We start from the raw sequence: 17,488 nt of genomic DNA, 5'->3' as shown, positions 1-17,488 counted from the left end.
TATATACTAGCAACCCCCCCCTACCGAAAACTGGTACTTAAAAATAGTACCATTTAAAGAAGCACTAAAAAATTTTTTAAAACATGGGCTTAAATCTTTAAAAATAGTGGAATTTATGCTGTGTGCATGCTGAGAATTACAAAACACTGATAAAAGAAATCCACGATGATGTTAATGGGTAGAGAGATAATGACCATGAAAAAAAAAAAAAAAAGACTCAAAGTTGTTAAGACTGATCTATAGATCTAGCCATCACATGTAAAACCATGTAAATGGGGCACCTGGGTGGCTCAGGGTCTTCGGCTCAGGTCATGATCTCAGGGTCCCAGGATTGAGCCCCACATCAGGCTCTCTGCTCAGCAGGGAGACTGCTCACCCCCACCCCACCTGCCTCTCTGCCTATTTGTCAAATAAAATCTCTGTCAAATAAAAATCTTTAAAAAAAAAGTAATGATTTTTGTAGAAATTTTCAAGCAGATGTATTTACATGCAATGGCAAAGGAACTGGAAAAACATACTGATTTTGAAAAAGAATTATAGGATACACTTTATCTGGTTTTAGGTTTTACTGTAATATATGCAGTAATAAAGAAATGTGGTATTGATGAAAAAGCAGAAACAGATTGTAAGAGCAGAATGCAAAATCAAGAAATGCATCCTCACATACTTGTTCAATTGATTTTTCTGTAAAAATGCAAAGGCAATTAAATGAAAAATGAATTTTTCAACAACTAGTGCTGGAAATACCAATGTACATATGCAAAAAAAAATCAAAAATTTAAATTCCAAAAAATAAATTCCAACTCATAAATATTAAAAAACCCAAAAAAGTAAAGTAAAACATAGAAAAAAGCCTTTTATTTTTGTTTTGTTTTCAAGTAGGCATAAATCTCTTGATTTATAATTTTATGTTAATAAACTGACTTCATAAAATTTTTAACTTCATAAAAGTTAATAATTTAGACCTCAAAAAATTTTTAATTTCATCTTCCCAATAATTCTGTTCCAAGCCAAGATACCAGATTTAAAACAAATCAAATGAGACAGTTTTCAGCACTTGGGACAACCCTGAGAGATGGGAAATGGAAATGATCTCTAGAATCATCCCAAGTTACAGTCTTTAAAGCCTTGCCAGGACAGGACTCAGGGAAGGTGCACCAAGGCACAGTTTAGCAACCTCAGCTCCAGGGAGTCCAAGGACAGCAAGCAGGGTAGAAGATGCAGGGCAGAGTGAAAGGAAGAACCCCTGCTGAGGGTCCCCGTAAGTATTGAGAACACTGGCAACTATGTTTGCATGAGGAAATGACCTAAGGTTGAGGAAAATTATCTACCCTAAATGGTCAGAAGCTTGCAAATAGCCAGGAATGATGACTATTCCTACCAGACTGGAAAACCTCCTTAATCCCAAAAGCCTTGTGTAGGCTACCCAGAAGGCTCTTGCTTCACTAAATCCAAGGATTTAGTGGCTAAGCCCTGGATTAAACACTGGTCTGGTTCTTTGTTGGGTGGGCCCCAACCTGTTGATATTGACACTCTGGGCTAGGAATGCCCAAGGCACATGTCCAGCCCCATAGAACTCCTCGTGAGCTCCCAGACATGTCCCCCACCAGGGCCAATGTTGTGGCTGGATGGACCATTGTGGTTCTTACTATGAGGGCAGGATACATATAAGGAAGAAATCATCAGGGAACTTGAAAAAACAAGATTTCTTACTCACAGTTCTCAGTGGGTACATGAAATGCCTAAGGGTCACACAGCGAGGTAGGGTAAAGAGAGACAAAGCACAGCGAGATGGGTCCCTGCCATCATTAGGGTCTCATGTTTTCTGCATCTGCTCTTTATTGGCCAATCTAAAGCACCAGAGTGGCGAGCTGTGGCTCAGGAAGGTCAAGGTGGGGTTCCCTGAACAGTTATCTAGGTTGCCCAGGGCTTTCTGCAAGAGGGATCTTCATGGGTGGGGGCAACCTAACTCCTTATCTGGTTGTTTAGCTATTAGCAAAACCACTTGGATTGTTTCTGCCTTTTGGCCGTTATAAATGCTGCTGCAGCGAATACTGGCACACAAGCATCTGAGTGACTGCTTTCAATTCTTCTACTAAACTAGAATTGCTGGGTCCTATGGTAATTTTAGGTTTAGCTTTTTCAGAAACTGCCAATCTATTTCCCAAAGCTGTTGCACTATTTTACATTCCTCCCAGCAAAGCACACAAGTTTTCTAAAATTTTCCACATCCTCAACCAACACTTGCTGTTTTCCACTTTTTTTTTTTTTAATTTTTAATTTCTTTTCAGCGTAACAGTATTCATTGTTTTTGCACCACACCCAGTGCTCCATGCAATCCGTGCCCTCTCTAATACCCACCACCTGGTTCCCCCAACCTCCCAACCCCCGCCCCTTCAAAACCCTCAGATTGCTTTTCAGAGCCCATAGTCTCTCATGGTTCGCCTCCCCTTCCAATTTCCCTCAACTCCCTTCTCCTCTCCACTTTTTAAAATTATTGCCATCCGAGTCGGTGTGATGTGATATTTAACAGTGGTTTTAATTTGCATTTCTCTGTCGTACATCTTTTCGTGTGATTATTGACCATTTGTTTCTTCTTTGGAGAAATGTTTATTCAAGTCCTTTGTCCATCATCTTTAATTTGGTTGTCTTTCTGTTGAGTTGTAACTCTTTATATATTCACCCTTTATCAGATATGTGATTTACAAATACTTTCTCCTGTTCTTATTACTTTTTTTATAAGTAGACTCCACATCCAACTTGAATTCACAACCCTGAGATCAAGGGTTGGATGCTCTTCCAACTGAGTGAGCCAGATGCCCCTTGTCACTTTCTTGATAACATCCTTTAATGAACAAAAGTTTCCAATGCTGATGAACTCCAAATCATATTTTTTCTTCTGTTGCTCATGCTTTTGTGTCATGTCTAAGAATACATAGATAAATCCAAGATCATGAAGAATTACCATGTTTTCCTCTAAGAGTTTTATGGCTTTAGCTCCTAGATTACTGATCCATTGTGAGATAGTTTTTGTACATGGTGTGAGGCGGAGACCTAGTAAATCTAGGGATAAGACAGAAACATAAAGTACAAGGGACATGTAGAAAAGCTCGAGGATCTGAAAGTGGAGTTGAAATGGGGACACTGAGACAGTACATTTTAAATGGTTGCTGAGAGGTCACTTAGCTATTTAAGGAGACCTGGATGCTGATTATCTCCCAGGAATAATCTTGATCAGCAAGCAATATTAATATAACATTGCTACCTCTAAGTAAATTCAGGAACATATCAAATACTACACATAAAATGAAGGCAACTTTGTCTTCTATAAATTATTACAATAAAGGTGGGTTAAATAATGGAATTTAAATATTCTGAATAGTGTTTTCACTCAGTGATTCATAATTAACTCTGCTTACTATACCAGTCTACTTTAGAATTAGTCTCAATAATAAACCTGGAGTAAATAAAAAATCCAATAAAATTATATGAAATATCACTAGTAACCTTTTATGGGAACTCTATACCCTTTAAAAATTCAGAGAAGAGGGGCGCCTGGGTGGCTCAGTGGGTTAAAGCCTCTGCTTTCGGCTTAGGTCATGATCCCAGAGTCCTGGGATCGAGCCCTGCATCGGGCTCTCTGCTCAGCAGGGAGCCTGCTTTCCTTCCTCTCTCTCTGCCTGCCTCTCTGCCTACTTGGGATCTCTGTCTGTCAAATAAATTAAAAAAAAAAAAAAAAAAAGGAAAAAAAAAAGAAAAAAATTCACAGAGGATAAACCCAATGAACACTTAGAGGTATTACGGAAGGAAATGAACATAAGCATTGTCTTTATCACAGGCTTAAGGGAGTATTTTCATGCATCATCCTAGCATTTTTGTGCCTCAGAGGTTCTAGTTGAGAAGACAGGTCATCCTTACAGTGGTAGAGGCTTAATGGGCTCTTCAATCTTGATCTAATCCAGCCCCTAAATCTGCTCCTACTGATCAGTCTGATCAGTCAAAAGCCACTTTGATTCTCAGAAGAATCCTAAAACACGAGAGATTCTAAAGACCCAGTCTCATGGGCTCAAAAAGGGTCCTGAAGATACTGTCTCCGAACTCCTTTGAGTACATTAGGTCAGAAACATCCAAGGCTTCAAGGAGACCGGCAATAAACAAAAGACAAATGGCCTCCAGTCAAGGTTGTCCCTCAAATTCTAGTAGCAACAGAAGGAAAAAGGGCCAATTTCAGGTTTAAAAAGTTGACCATCGCGACTTTTTAAAGTAGTATGATGATCCTTTCCTGTGACTCTAGGTTTTATCTGGGCATCTCTGCAACAAATGCCACTACTGACATTTGACACTCACCAAAGCATTCATTAATGATACATTTTGTAAATTTTCATAACAGAGTTTGAATAAAAACAAAAAACTTTTAACTATTTTTTTATTTCAGGGTACTTATTTTTTAGAAAATGTTTCATTGGAGGTCAAAATATACTGTCACTAGGAAAATAAATATTTCAGTGAGAAAGTTCTATGTGACTTCAATCAAAGCTAATTTCCCATCTCTTGAAATTGTATTTTGGAATTACAAGTTTTACAACCTAAAATTATTCAAATGTCAATGCTCTTACAGTCAGTATGAGAAATAAACTCTATACAGTTCCACCAGCTTCCAAATAAAAGAATTTTCATCTTTGTAAGTTATAATATAAAACCTGAAAATTCACCATATTTCAGCCTCAAGGACATATATGTCAGGAAAAAAAACCATGTATGTATACAACAGTGCCTTTGTTCCTATAATATTAAAAATGGTTTAGTCTAAGCTAGGAAATACAATTAAGTGGAATAAGTACAAACGGACACCAGTTTTTAGAAACGGGAGGATGCCGCAAATGTGAAGTTGAAAGTCTGAACACAGTCCTCCCCCAAATGTTTCTGACACTTGTTGTATGCTCTAGGAAGGATTATGTCTTCTAATATACTTTACACAAGTATGTTTTATAGGTGTACATACTTTCTCACCAATAAACCAAAACCAAATGAAAATAAAATTTCCTTATCAGAAAAGTAACAGGGACACCTATAGTGCTGTCAGTTGAGGGCTCCACTCTTGGTTTCAACTCAGGTCGTGAACTGACTTGTGGGATTGAGCCCTGGGCTTGGCCAGGAGTCTGCTTGAGACTCTCTCCCCCTCTGCCCCTCTTGCTCTACTCTTTCTTCCTCTCCCCTTAAATAAATAAATAAATATTAAAAAAAAAAAAAGGAAGAAAAGTAACAATCCTGTCTAGATCTTAAACAACAATTTCCAGCTTCTAGTTACCAGTTCTAAGATACTCACAGAGTTAATCCTGCTTGATGCAGGGATGAAAGCCATCTCCCACCACAGGGTGCAGGGAGCAGGGAGCGAGTGGCCCGGAGAGGGCTGAGGATTTAACCACTATTATTTAAAGAGCCCAGAGACAGTCTGAAAAATCTCTTTGATCACACCACTTTCCTTGTGTCGATGGCACATCTTTTCTTTTTTTAAGAAATATATTTTATCTTAAGTGAAATATCCATTAACCAGAAATACTTTTTGTCAGTCTAAGCTATAAAAATGTCATGCACAGAAACTGACAAAACAGCAAAACATCCAACTTACATATTTTAGGCATATTTATTTAATAAATAACTTCAGTAAACAGCATGTAAAAAGTGAACTGTTAAAATTAAAAGGCACTTAACACAAGAATGTGACTAGGATGAAACAAAACAGGCAAATGGTGAGAAGGAAATATACAGTGGTCTGTTACAGCGTGGGCCGAAGGGGGGACGTGAGTAAGTGAGGACTGAGGACTTCACATGTTCATTAAAAAGGCAAATTTACAGCTGAAATGTCAAAGAAAAAGTACTGGTAAAAAAAAAAAAGTCTAACCCCCAAATTGCAAACAAATACATTAAATGATTAGAAGAGGTGAGGTGATAAAAAGCACCAGGCTTTAAAAGAAATACAATGAATAAAATAAATTCACCCAAAGGTCCTCAATTCAGCAAATATTTTGTAAATTAAGGCCATTATGTAAATGATGCTAAATTAAGGACTTTTTTGCAGAAAATTTCCCATTACTTTTATCCAAGGCTTGACTTCCTAAAGTAAAGGCAACGAGTTACCAAGACTAAGTAACTCTTAAAATGGCACACAGGTTTTAAAGCTATGTTTTCCCTTCCTAACTCTCTTTCTCCCGTGGCCTCTGTAGATCAAATATTTCAACTATTTTACACCAGTAATTCCCAATATGCTCAGTCTTTCAGATATGTTATCAGTCTTGTCTACTAGGCAAAGAGCAAAGTAACAAATTTAAAACAATTCTAAACTAGCTACGTCGGACATTTACTTTGGATTCTGTAAAACTAAAACCTGACATATCTGTAAAGCTAAAAATCAATTTTAATACTTGATTAATGGAAACTCTCAGCATACTCGTTACTTTAACTACTGTCCTTTCAATCACTCTAGCAATATCACTTAATCCCCAGTAAGAGCCTGATTTCAACAGTCCAGGAGGAAAAGATCAAAAAGGCACAAAGTGACCTTCGCTGAGGAGGATAAGCATCGTGTCTCAAGTTTTTTTGTCAGTCCCTGGCATTGGTTATAACATTATTTTCAAAATAATAAAAACCTTTTTAAATTATACATATTGTACATTTCCAAAAACTGCACATGAGAGAAATCATAGTGCTACTGCCCTAAAGCTACCTCACTGTGACTGTGAAAATTACCACTCTGCACTCAGTGTCGTCAGTCTGCACAGGTCACGCTCATTTGCCCTCGTACTTTGGATTGACAACAGTTGTCACGGCACTCTTATAAATCGGATTTTCACCCTAAAAAAAAAAAAGTAAGAAAAACAATCGGTTTACTAAAATCGTGTAGTATTATTAAACAATATTGAAAGTGAATGGTCATTTTTGGACATTCTTTCCATTCTTATCTGTCCAGATATCACACTCAATTTTTAAAAAGGCATTCATGGGACGCCTAGATGGCTCAGTTGGTTAAGCGGCTGCCTTTGGCTCAGGTCATGATCCCAGCGTCCTGGGATCGAGTCCCACATCGGGCTCCTTGCTTGGCAGGGAGCCTGCTTCTCCCTCTGCCTCTGCCTACAACTCCACCTGCCTGTGCTCGTGCTCTCTCTCTCTCTCCCTCTAACAAATAAATAAAAATCTTAAAAAAAAAAAATAAAAAGGCATTCATAAAAGTTTACACAGAAATGAAACCTGAAAGCTTGGCTCTTGAAGTGAAAAGGTGACCCTGTAATCTGGCATCATTTCATTCCAGAGTCCTTCTACACAGCAGGATTAAGAATGTCCTCCATGGCAGAGAATGTGCTATTTATTAAGGCTTCTCTCCTCTCAACTATAGTTTTGAATGCCTGTCTTAAAGAAGAATTAACCCCTCTGCCATTAATTGCCTGATTCTTAACCCTTCATTGTGGGTAAGAAGGTTCTTGATAATTCCTGGGAATCCTGTACTGTCATCTCCGTGAGGGAAGCGTTCTCCTGAGGCTCTTCCACCACAGAACTTACTGATAGAGACAGTCCTGCGACAAGGCTGTCTGTCACAGGATTGCTGAGGGTCCTGTGCCTCCACAAGTTGTCACATTGCCAAATTTGCTTAAAATGTTAACACAAATAATACCATTCTTCATGAAATAATTGTTAACCTTCGGTATCACACTGGTAAAATGTTTTATCTTTATTGCAATACTAAATTGTGTTAAAGAGTACTGAAATCAAGCCCAGCGAATGACTCCAAGCCATCAATACAAGAGCTCTTCCAAGATCCAAAAATATGCAGGCACTGATGTTTTCAGCAGGCAAACAACATACACTCCCACACTACCATTTTCTTAAAAAACAAAAACAAAAACCAAAAAGAACAAAACCCTTACAAAACCCTTATGCTAAGAGTGATACATTTCAATATCTACTATAGCAGTTTCTTTCTCCTATCCTTAAAAGCCAACTGAGAAGTATGGCCATAATCCTCTATCAGAGGAAATTACAGTGAGCACAAATCAATAAATGTTAAATAAAAACTTAAGGTATTAATTTTTAGGTAAAAATTAAGACTTTGAAATGCTGTTTGGTTTTGTATTGTACCATAGAGCCATTTGTGGTGACTTTTAAAAATATTTGTAGAAAGCATCTAAATAGTGATTTTTGCTTTTAAAATTTATTTATACTTCACTGCAGATTATATTTGGATACGGCTTTTATTGCTGCAATTTTTGCCCTCTACTAGGGTACAATCTGGTGGATGACACACATGCAAATAAGTTAAGGCACTTTGATACAGTACAAAATACAACTACGTACACAATATGGGAGCAGTAAAAGAAAAAAGGGACTTAGAGAAGATTAAAGGTATTTTCAGAGAAATCGATTATAGATAAAATATTAAAAGATAAATAGAAACACAAGGAAAATCGAAGTTCATAGGCAAAGTCAAGGTCTAGGGGAAAAAATGTCACATTTGTGTAGAAATACATAGAGTTTAGAAGTTTTTAACAGTGTGCGTGTAAGTGTATGTCCTGAGGTGTCAGCAAGGGAGAAGAGACAAGAGAGAAGGACAGTGCCAAATCCTAAAGGTCCTGTAGGCCACCCTGAAAAGACTGAATTTTATTGCACAGATAGGAAATCATTGAGGAAAGTATAGCGTGTAAAGTTGGGTGGTCCTGAAACACATCAAATAAACCACTACCACTTCAGCTCAGCAGTTAGTCTGAATTCCTATTAAGACAGGACACTATATTTTAGTCCAACCCCAATCCCACCCCACAATATACAACTTGACCAGTCATTTCAGAAGCATGGAAATCAGGATCCCTCAGAGACAAACATTATATAATCTGGATGATTAAAAAAATACAGGAGGATATCAACTTCTTATCTCTTATCCAACTGAAGCTAATACATTATTATACAGACATTACAACTGACACTTCATAACGGAGACAGGAAACTGGATCCTGGCAACTACATTCTTAGCAAGTTATATAGTACAAATAAGTTAAACTATTTCCATTCTATTTCCATGATGCTAAAACTAGATTCTTCCAAATATACTGACAAAAACAAATCACGATTTTTCTTTAAAACAATACATTAGATCAAATATTTCCTACTTAAGAATTGTAAGGGGGGTAAACTCATATATAAACCAAACCAAACAACAACAAAAAAAAAACCCAAAATAAAAAAACCCAGAAAACAAAACAAAACAAAAAAACACCCAAATTACTGATGAGTCCAAAGTACAAAAGGCAGAAACTTACCTTTGGAGAAAAGTGCCTTTTCATATACACAAATGTTTATATACTTATTATTACATCCAAACAAAAGTTTAACATGCAAGGTTAGAGGTAAAATTAAACTATGTGTTAGGCATCATTTTTAAATGGAGGTAAACTAAAGTAAACCAGATTAGTTTCCATCGTTCAGAGTGCAACCCCACCCCTATCTTGAAAAAAAAAAAAATTAAAAGCATATTTAAATCAAGAGAAAAGGCTTATATTCAGCAGTGAAGTTTTCTGCACTCAGTAAAATGTCATCTTTATGTTTATACTGGAATGACTGAGAGGAGTGGCTACAGAATCATTACGGATTATAAGATAACATACTAGATAGACAACACACAACTGTGAGAGATTAGGAAGCTGCATTTAAATTTGCATAACAGCAAGGAGGATAGACAATTTTTTAATCCACTTTAAAATTATAAAGTTAATAAATTTGACTTTACCTACATAATAGTCTTACGACATAAAGTAATTACAATGTCTGTTCATTACCTGAAATTTGTTAACGACATAATTCATTGATTAGTAAATGCTGATCCCATATCAGAAAAGTGTTTCACAATCAAAATTTATTTTCATTTCTTAATGCACATTAATTTCTATTGTTTATTTCTACTTTAATTTTTTGTGAGAAAACATCTCAGAATAACCTGTAGCCATTAATTTACTGGATTTCAATAATGAATAATAAAATTTTAATGAAACTTTTACGTCTTGAGTTATCCAAAAGGCTTATGTTGGCTGAAGAAGTAATTTTTGCCAAAATTAATGATATAAACCTTAAGTTTCACTATTATTGATTAATTTCCTTCAGTGTACAATTTCATGTGTAGTAAAGGTAGAAATTACACCTTTTAATAGAATACACAGAAATTTAACTCATTTGAGACGTAACCATATAGAATTGTCAATATTTGACCTACCAAAAAAAAAAAAAAGGAAGGAGGGAAGGGGGATAGGAAAGAAAGAAGAAAATTGAGCAAATCTGTTTCCTTCTAAAAATACTTCATGGAAAGGATTAAGGAAAGAGAACACACCAAGTCTAGACTACTACAAAAATGTACCAGCCTGCCCATATATGAATGTGATAGTAATCTTCTGCCATCAAATTTAATTTTGCCATTGAATAAGTCTTAAAATCTGCTTAGAAATAAAAGAAAAATCTGACAAGTAATGGTTTCCAACAGTCTTAAAAACACTGAGCAATCCTGTATTTAAAGTATACTCTCAGTAAATAAGCAAAAAAAGTGTCATTAAGTGGTATGTCTGTTACAATGTTTGTCCAATGCATTAATATTACAATGTTACTCTAAGTTACTACAAACGTTAAAAAGCTGAAATTCTCTATAAAGAATGATCTACCTCTTCTTACCAGGTAACAGAGTCTCCTGAAGGTGAGTGACTGCTGCTAGTACATTGTAGTGGGTAAGAACACAGACCCTGGAGTCCAAACTGCCTGGGTCTGATTCTGAGCTCTTCCACTAACTAGTCTTGTGTGAGCCTGGTCAAGTTACCTAACCCTTCTGTGTCTCCATTTTCTAATATGTGAAATTTTTAAAAAATGTCCTTGGGAAAGCAAAGAGGAATTCTGAATCACCAACCAGGAGAATCTGTTCTTATTATAACCTTTTAAATCAGTTTTGGGGACTTACATAATTGTATCAAAATATGCTAGAAGCATTTCATGAAAATTCAGATATAAGGAAATCCTGACCACTAAAAGAAAATAAAAAATAATAAATAAAATAAAATAAAATTTTAATAATATTTAATAATATTTTATAAAATAAAATAATAAAACAAAAGAAAAAATAATAAATTTGTCATTCATGTAAAATGTACATTCACCAAAACAGATGACCCTAGCTCAGTGAATAGGAAAAGCAAGCCTTATTACAACTTTGAATTTTCAACTAAATTTTTATTTAAAACTGTAAATGGGACTTTCTCTTTAAAGTCTTGTTTTTTTTTTTTAAGAAGTTCAGTGTTAGATTTGAATATTAGAACCATTCAATAACCAGAAAAAAAAATACATAAATAAAAGGTCTTCTGGTTTTTAATGGAATTTCAACTTAAATCAAGAACTAGAGAATCTCCAAATAGTTCTAGAACCAATGATACTGTCGTTGCATATTATACCAATGTTTCAGCAGGTCACATTTATTTTACTATCTTGCAATTTAGATTTCACTTTTATTTTTCACTATTTCACCCTGAAATCTCCATATAGTGACTCATATGTAAGGATAATGCCACTGAAGCGCAGAAGCATCGTGAAAATTATAAGTGAACAGGCTGGTATCACAAACGCAGTTCATTAGCCAGACACCCATACCCACACAACAGAGGTTATTAACAGCTCCCCGTTAAAGATGTGACAGCTAAGCTCTGAACAGCCACGCGGCTCAATGCTGTCGAAGGGCTGGGCTCTGACCCCCGGTCGGTCTGACCACAAAGCACGTCCTCTTTTTACTACAACCCAGCTGCTGCTCCTGCACCAGAGAGCTGATTTTAAAGCCCTTGGAAACACTAACTCTAAATTAACACACACACCAAAAAAAGCCACAATATAGCCGTATAAATAAAGCCAGACTTTAAAAAAACAGCACCAGTGATAAAGCACACACAGTGCAGTAAAAAATAATACGAGTTCACATGCAAAGACAGAAAATGAAAGAAAATACGAACGGCAACTTAGAGACCAGCTTTACGTCCATAGTTTGGATTCTTGAAATTATTAATAGGACTCTTGTAAATCGGATTTTCTTGCTAAAGTGAAAGAAATAGTTTCTAATGATTTCATCAGAAAAAAAAAATTGACATGTATAGTGTTTAACCACTATAAGAGAATTTTCACTATGTTATAAATTTTACTTTTATACTTCCAAATATCATTATATAAAAAAAAACAAACTGCAGTAAAATGCAAATGACTAAAATTCATTTATACTTTAAAATTACCAAAGACTGCCTTCTTGTGTCAAAAGATAAATACATGAAGGCCAACATTTGGCCACCCCACCCTTGGACTTCATATTTCAAAATACATTATATGCTAGCACAACATTCCACTCACTACAGCTTTTAAAAATTTTTACAAATTTTATTAAGTTATAATTTGCAGAATGTTAAATATACCCCTTTTAAGTATAGAGTTGTACATACATACCCACAATCAAGATCATCCCAAGAAGATCCCTTGTGCCCTCTCCCCCCAACTCCAGCCTCTGGAAACAACCACTGATTTAGTTCTGCCCCTATAGTTCTGCCTTTTCCACAATGTCATATACGTAGAATCATAAAATGTGTAGCCTTTTGAGTCTGGCTGCTTTTGATTAAGGTTCTTCATTAGAAAGGAGAGAGAGAGAAGCTTTCCACTGATTATCTTTTTACACAGGTAACATTATTTAGAATTCTACTTTACATGAGATGAGAAAAGGCAGAAGAGCAGATTTAAGATCACAATTAGGAAATAAAAACAATGACCACAGTATTCAGAAGATCCTTTCTTAAAATGTCTTGTTTTAAGGGGATATATTTAAGATGTTTTCTGCTTTTCACTAAATGCAAGTTCTCTGAGGGACGAACTTCCGGAGAAATAAAAATACTTAAAGAGGACTTTAATAATCAGTTTTAGAGTTAACAGACAAGCCTTAGAAGTGTTACATTGACTTTGTAAACCTCCTTACATTTTAGATGTTCTGCAACTTACCGTGTCCCATTTGGCATTCATTTTCTCCTTTTCGAATTTCGCAAATTCCCTTCTGTCATGAATTATCATTAAAAGCTTCCAAATCAGTAGCAATGCAAGCCCAATAAGAACAATGCCAGCAACCACACCAGCTACAATTGGAATGATGTCTGGACCAGTAGGACACTCTGTAAAATCAAAAGGAAAGAGTGAGCCCACAAGGGATGATATAGGCAAAGTACGGCCCAAACTACAAAGACCTCATTAGTCTCGTATCCAAAACATATAGGAATAAAAACCCAAAATAAGTAAATGAAAAGAATTCTGAAGAATCTATAAAAAAGATTCTAGAACTAACAAGTGACTTTATAAAGCCATAGGATACATGATCAATAAATAAAAACTATATGTATTTATATTATACAGAAGTTCATTTCTACATACTGGAAATTGAAATTTAGAAAATAATATGTTTTACAATAGCATCGAAAATCATGAAGTACTTATGTGCACATCCAACAAAATATGGGCAAGATTTGCATGCAAAAATTACTAAGCACCGATGAAAGAAATCAAAGACCTGAATAAATGCTAAGATGTCAATTCTCCCCCAATTTGATCTACATAAACTCAGTGCAATCCCAATCAAAATCCTGGCGGGAACTTTATAGATATCAGCAAGTTAATTCTATATGCACAAGGAAGGCAGAGAACTACAAGTGTTTCAAAAACACTCTGGAAAAGAACAAAGTTGGATATCTCCTATCACCAGATTACAAGACTAACTATGAAGTAACACTAATTGAGATACTGTGGTATATTGGCTAAAGGTCAGATGCTCAGATTAATGGAACAGAATAAATAATTAGAAATAGGCCAACATACATAAGATCATCTGATTTTTCAACAAAGATAGAGAAGGGTCAATCTTTCCAACACACAGTGCTAGAAAGACTAGACATCCACATGCAAAAAACTGAACCTCACTCCATATACTAAGAATAACTCAAAATGAGTTATAGACCTAAATGGAAAACCAGAAACTATAAACCTTCTAGAAGAAAACACAGGAGAGAAGTCCTTTTGATCCTGAGTTAGGAAAAGAGTGCTAATGTAAAAGCAAGATCCATAAAGAAAAACTTGACAAACTGTAGTTCATCAAAATTAAAGCTTCTTTTAAAAAACACTGTTAAAAAGGTGAAAAGAGAAGGAAGCATTAACTGGTAAACAATATTTGTCAAACACATACCTGGAAATGCAAAACAATACAGAAACTTCCAAAAACACAGTTTGCCTATTTCTTACAAAGTTAAACATATGCTCACCATATGCTCTGAAATTCATTCCTACTACACTTCCAAAAGAAATGAAAATTTACATTTCACAAAAACCTGTATACAAATGTAGAGAGAATATACAAAAAAGTGTCTATAAAAATCAAAATAAAAAATGTTTCATCTTCTGAGAAGCTGAAAAAATTCATGCTTTACAATATCCTTTAACAAATTATCTTTCCCAGTAGTACCTAAACCTAAATCAACCTCAAACTTAAGCGTCATCAATAATGATCTAAGTCCTAGTAAGTTCTTGGTTAAAGAAGAGTCCGGCAGTATGCTGAGTGTATGCCAATTGTTTTATGTGGATTCACGCATTTAGTCTTCAAACTCTCCACTCCTAACACTCAAGACCTGCTTTCTCTTTTCCTTATTTCTTATATAGTTAACAATACTATTTTAAGCTTTGAGATTTAAACTGCCTTAACTTGAACCTAAAATAATCCAGCTGGAGGCTATCATTGGGTGTTAGGGAAAATGCCAAGAGGCCTAAGTAGTAGCAGAAAGAAGAAAAAAGAAAAAGAAAAGAATGTACAATGATCAGATTTTTACCCGGAGTCTCTACAACATGAACGATGGCCTCATTGTTCCCATTGACTGAGTATGTGAAATAGAACCAGCAGTCATCAACATCCTTCTCCTTACAGTGGGACAGGGGATCAACCTGGCCTGGCTGCGGTAATTTGTCCCGATTTTCAACCTTGGTGATGTTGAAATGTGAACATTCCTGTGCACACGTGTCTTTCTTTTCTCCTTTATTGAAGGCTCTGCACTGAACACATTCTCTGTGAAAATACAAATTATATTAAAAAAGTATTTAAAATTTAAAATGAGTATTTGCTGAAAGACTATTTCCTGTGAATAAATGGAGGCGCACAGGACACTTCTAGATGGAAAAATTAAATATAAAAATGCTCGTTTCCCCAGTGAAATTACATAGTACAGTTCAAACTAAAATCCAAAAAGTAAAAAAGTAGTAAAATAAGACTAACCTTAACAGACATTATAAATGCATAGCACAAAACCAAAATGATTTCAACAATGCGTTGTTGATACAACAGTTCTTCAAAAGGCAAAACGTTCAATTTTGCTTAGTTTAGTCAAGAGACAGTAATTAAACAAGTGGTAATACTAATTCACAAAGGTCACCATGTGGAGTCAAAGACATAGCCAATTCGGACCAAAACGATGGCACCAACTACTCTCCTATAACAAACTTAAGTATCATACAACAAACACCAGCGACTGAGAAAGGATTTTTAAGACGCAGAGCGGGCCACCGTGTGTCAGAGATTTTATTTCCAGTGTGACCGAGTATCAGTATTATTCTGGTTCTAGTCTAATACTACACAGGTCAACAGACAGCAAATACCAACTGTTTCCGGCACCTGGGAAGGACTTACTTATGTTCCGCACAGACACCGAGGCAGGTCTGACACATCTCACAGGTCGGCCCTTGGAACTTGGGGTCAGTGCACTTACAGGCGCCACACTCGCAGACGCCCCGGCCGTTGCAGATCTGTCCGTTCGTGGCCAGGCACGAAGTTGTGTCCAGAGAACAGTCACAGGCACTGCCAGTGTAGTTGGGGTTGCACTCACACACGCGACACTTGCAAACACCATTTCCTGGGATTAAGAATATCATTTCTCACAACAGTGGTAAAGATATCAACCATGGCACCGACTTCAAAGTCAAAATAAGCAGTGATGTAGAAGAACACGTAGCTAAGGATACACGGACCCTACAGTGCTGCCCTTTTTCTACTTATTCACCAAGAAAACTCCTAATGCTTTTTTACTGTATTAGATGAAATCACACTTTAGAACGATTTTCAGACCCTTTTCTCACCTCCACAAATTAAGCCATTGGATCTATCGCAGTTGAAATTATCACACTCGCAGAATTTTCCGGAATAAATTTCATTTGTATTATCCCTCTTCCTACAAACACACTGTCCACAGACACACTCTCCATTGTTGCTACAGATTTCTGAACTGTTTTCTTTCCTGCAGTAAGCATCCATATCCTCACTGTTCACTTCATCCGTGCTACATTCGCAATGTCTACCGACTCGGCCCTCGTTGCACCTAAAGAAAGAACCCAAAATTTCAATCACATAAAATAAAAATTTAAAATAACAAGTCATACTGTGAGAAAGATGGGGAGAGGAAACAAGACTGTGAATGGTATCTTCAAAATACAATTATATTAATGGGAGTGTTCACACCACATGTCACAGACATGTATGAAAGTGTTCATATGTGCACACATGTATGTGTGCATGCACCAGCTAAGTTCACATGGAATATAGGAAAGAGACTAGGGGGAAAAAATGTATTCAGGAAAATAACCATTTTGATCAGGATGAAAATATCATCTAGCACTGAACAGGTAAACAAAACATTTGGAAATATAGGAACAACTTACTTTAAAAGAGTATGTTAATTCTGTTCTCAAATGATATGCTAACACATTTGGTATTATAGATGAAGCATCTCTAAATTTAAAGCAATGGTCCAACCATTAATCTAAAAAAGTACAATAAACACGCCCCAAAAAGTGCATAGAAGTTAAAGAAAAACATACTGACCATAGCATTTAAAAATACACTATTTAAAAACAGGTACATCCTATGGGTCCAGACTTTTCGGACACACTGTATTTTTTGAACAGCCAAGGGTTAAGGACACTGGAAATATACTAATTCTGTATCTGGAGAATATGTAAAGGGGAGGAAGGCAAAATATTGTTTTTTTAAAGATTTATTTATTTTAGAGAGAGTGAGCATGGACGCAGGCCCGCAGGCTGGGGACGGGGGAAGAGAGAGAAAGAGGGAATCCTTAAGCAGACTCCCCACTGAGTTTGGATCCAATGCTCCTAGGCCTCAATCCCACAACCTGAGACCATGACTGGAGTTGAAATCAAGAGCTGGCTAGTCACTTAACCGACTGAACCATCAGGAGTCCCAGGAAGACAAGACATTTTTAAGATTCTTTAGTTAATGAATTTTACTAAAAATGGATCTACATGACTCCATCAGGACACATATAACATAAAAAAGTAAAATGTAATATTTAAATTGTTATCTAGAATAGACAACTAGTAACAGATGGTGAAATCCAGCCATTTATTT

The 17,488-nt window shown here is 36.0% G+C and overlaps 1 protein-coding gene across 4 annotated transcripts in view; it reads right to left on the bottom strand.

Annotated features, from left to right (window-relative positions):
• Positions 1-5,625: 5,625 nt before the first annotated feature.
• ITGB1 (integrin subunit beta 1) overlaps positions 5,626-17,488 on the bottom strand; it is a 46,319-nt gene continuing 34,456 nt past the window's right edge. For 2 of the 4 annotated variants that reach the window (XM_082739764.1, XM_082739765.1), the window contains exons 12-17: positions 16,204-16,442; positions 15,758-15,980; positions 14,907-15,139; positions 13,042-13,208; positions 12,018-12,098; positions 5,626-6,852 (exon numbers count right to left, since the gene is read on the bottom strand). In XM_082739764.1, coding sequence (XP_082595890.1) covers positions 12,024-12,098; positions 13,042-13,208; positions 14,907-15,139; positions 15,758-15,980; positions 16,204-16,442 — 937 coding nt within the window. In that variant the 3' untranslated portion in view covers positions 5,626-6,852; positions 12,018-12,023. The remainder of the gene's footprint in view (positions 6,853-12,017; positions 12,099-13,041; positions 13,209-14,906; positions 15,140-15,757; positions 15,981-16,203; positions 16,443-17,488) is intronic. The other 2 variants (XM_082739766.1, XM_082739767.1) reach the window with 1 other exon arrangement.

This window comes from Mustela nivalis, assembly GCF_964662115.1.
Source record: "Mustela nivalis genome assembly, chromosome: 7".
NCBI classification, from domain to species: Eukaryota; Metazoa; Chordata; class Mammalia; order Carnivora; family Mustelidae; genus Mustela; species Mustela nivalis.
The sequence above is the reverse complement of the archived record's forward strand: the minus strand, read 5'-3'. Positions and strand labels throughout refer to the sequence as shown.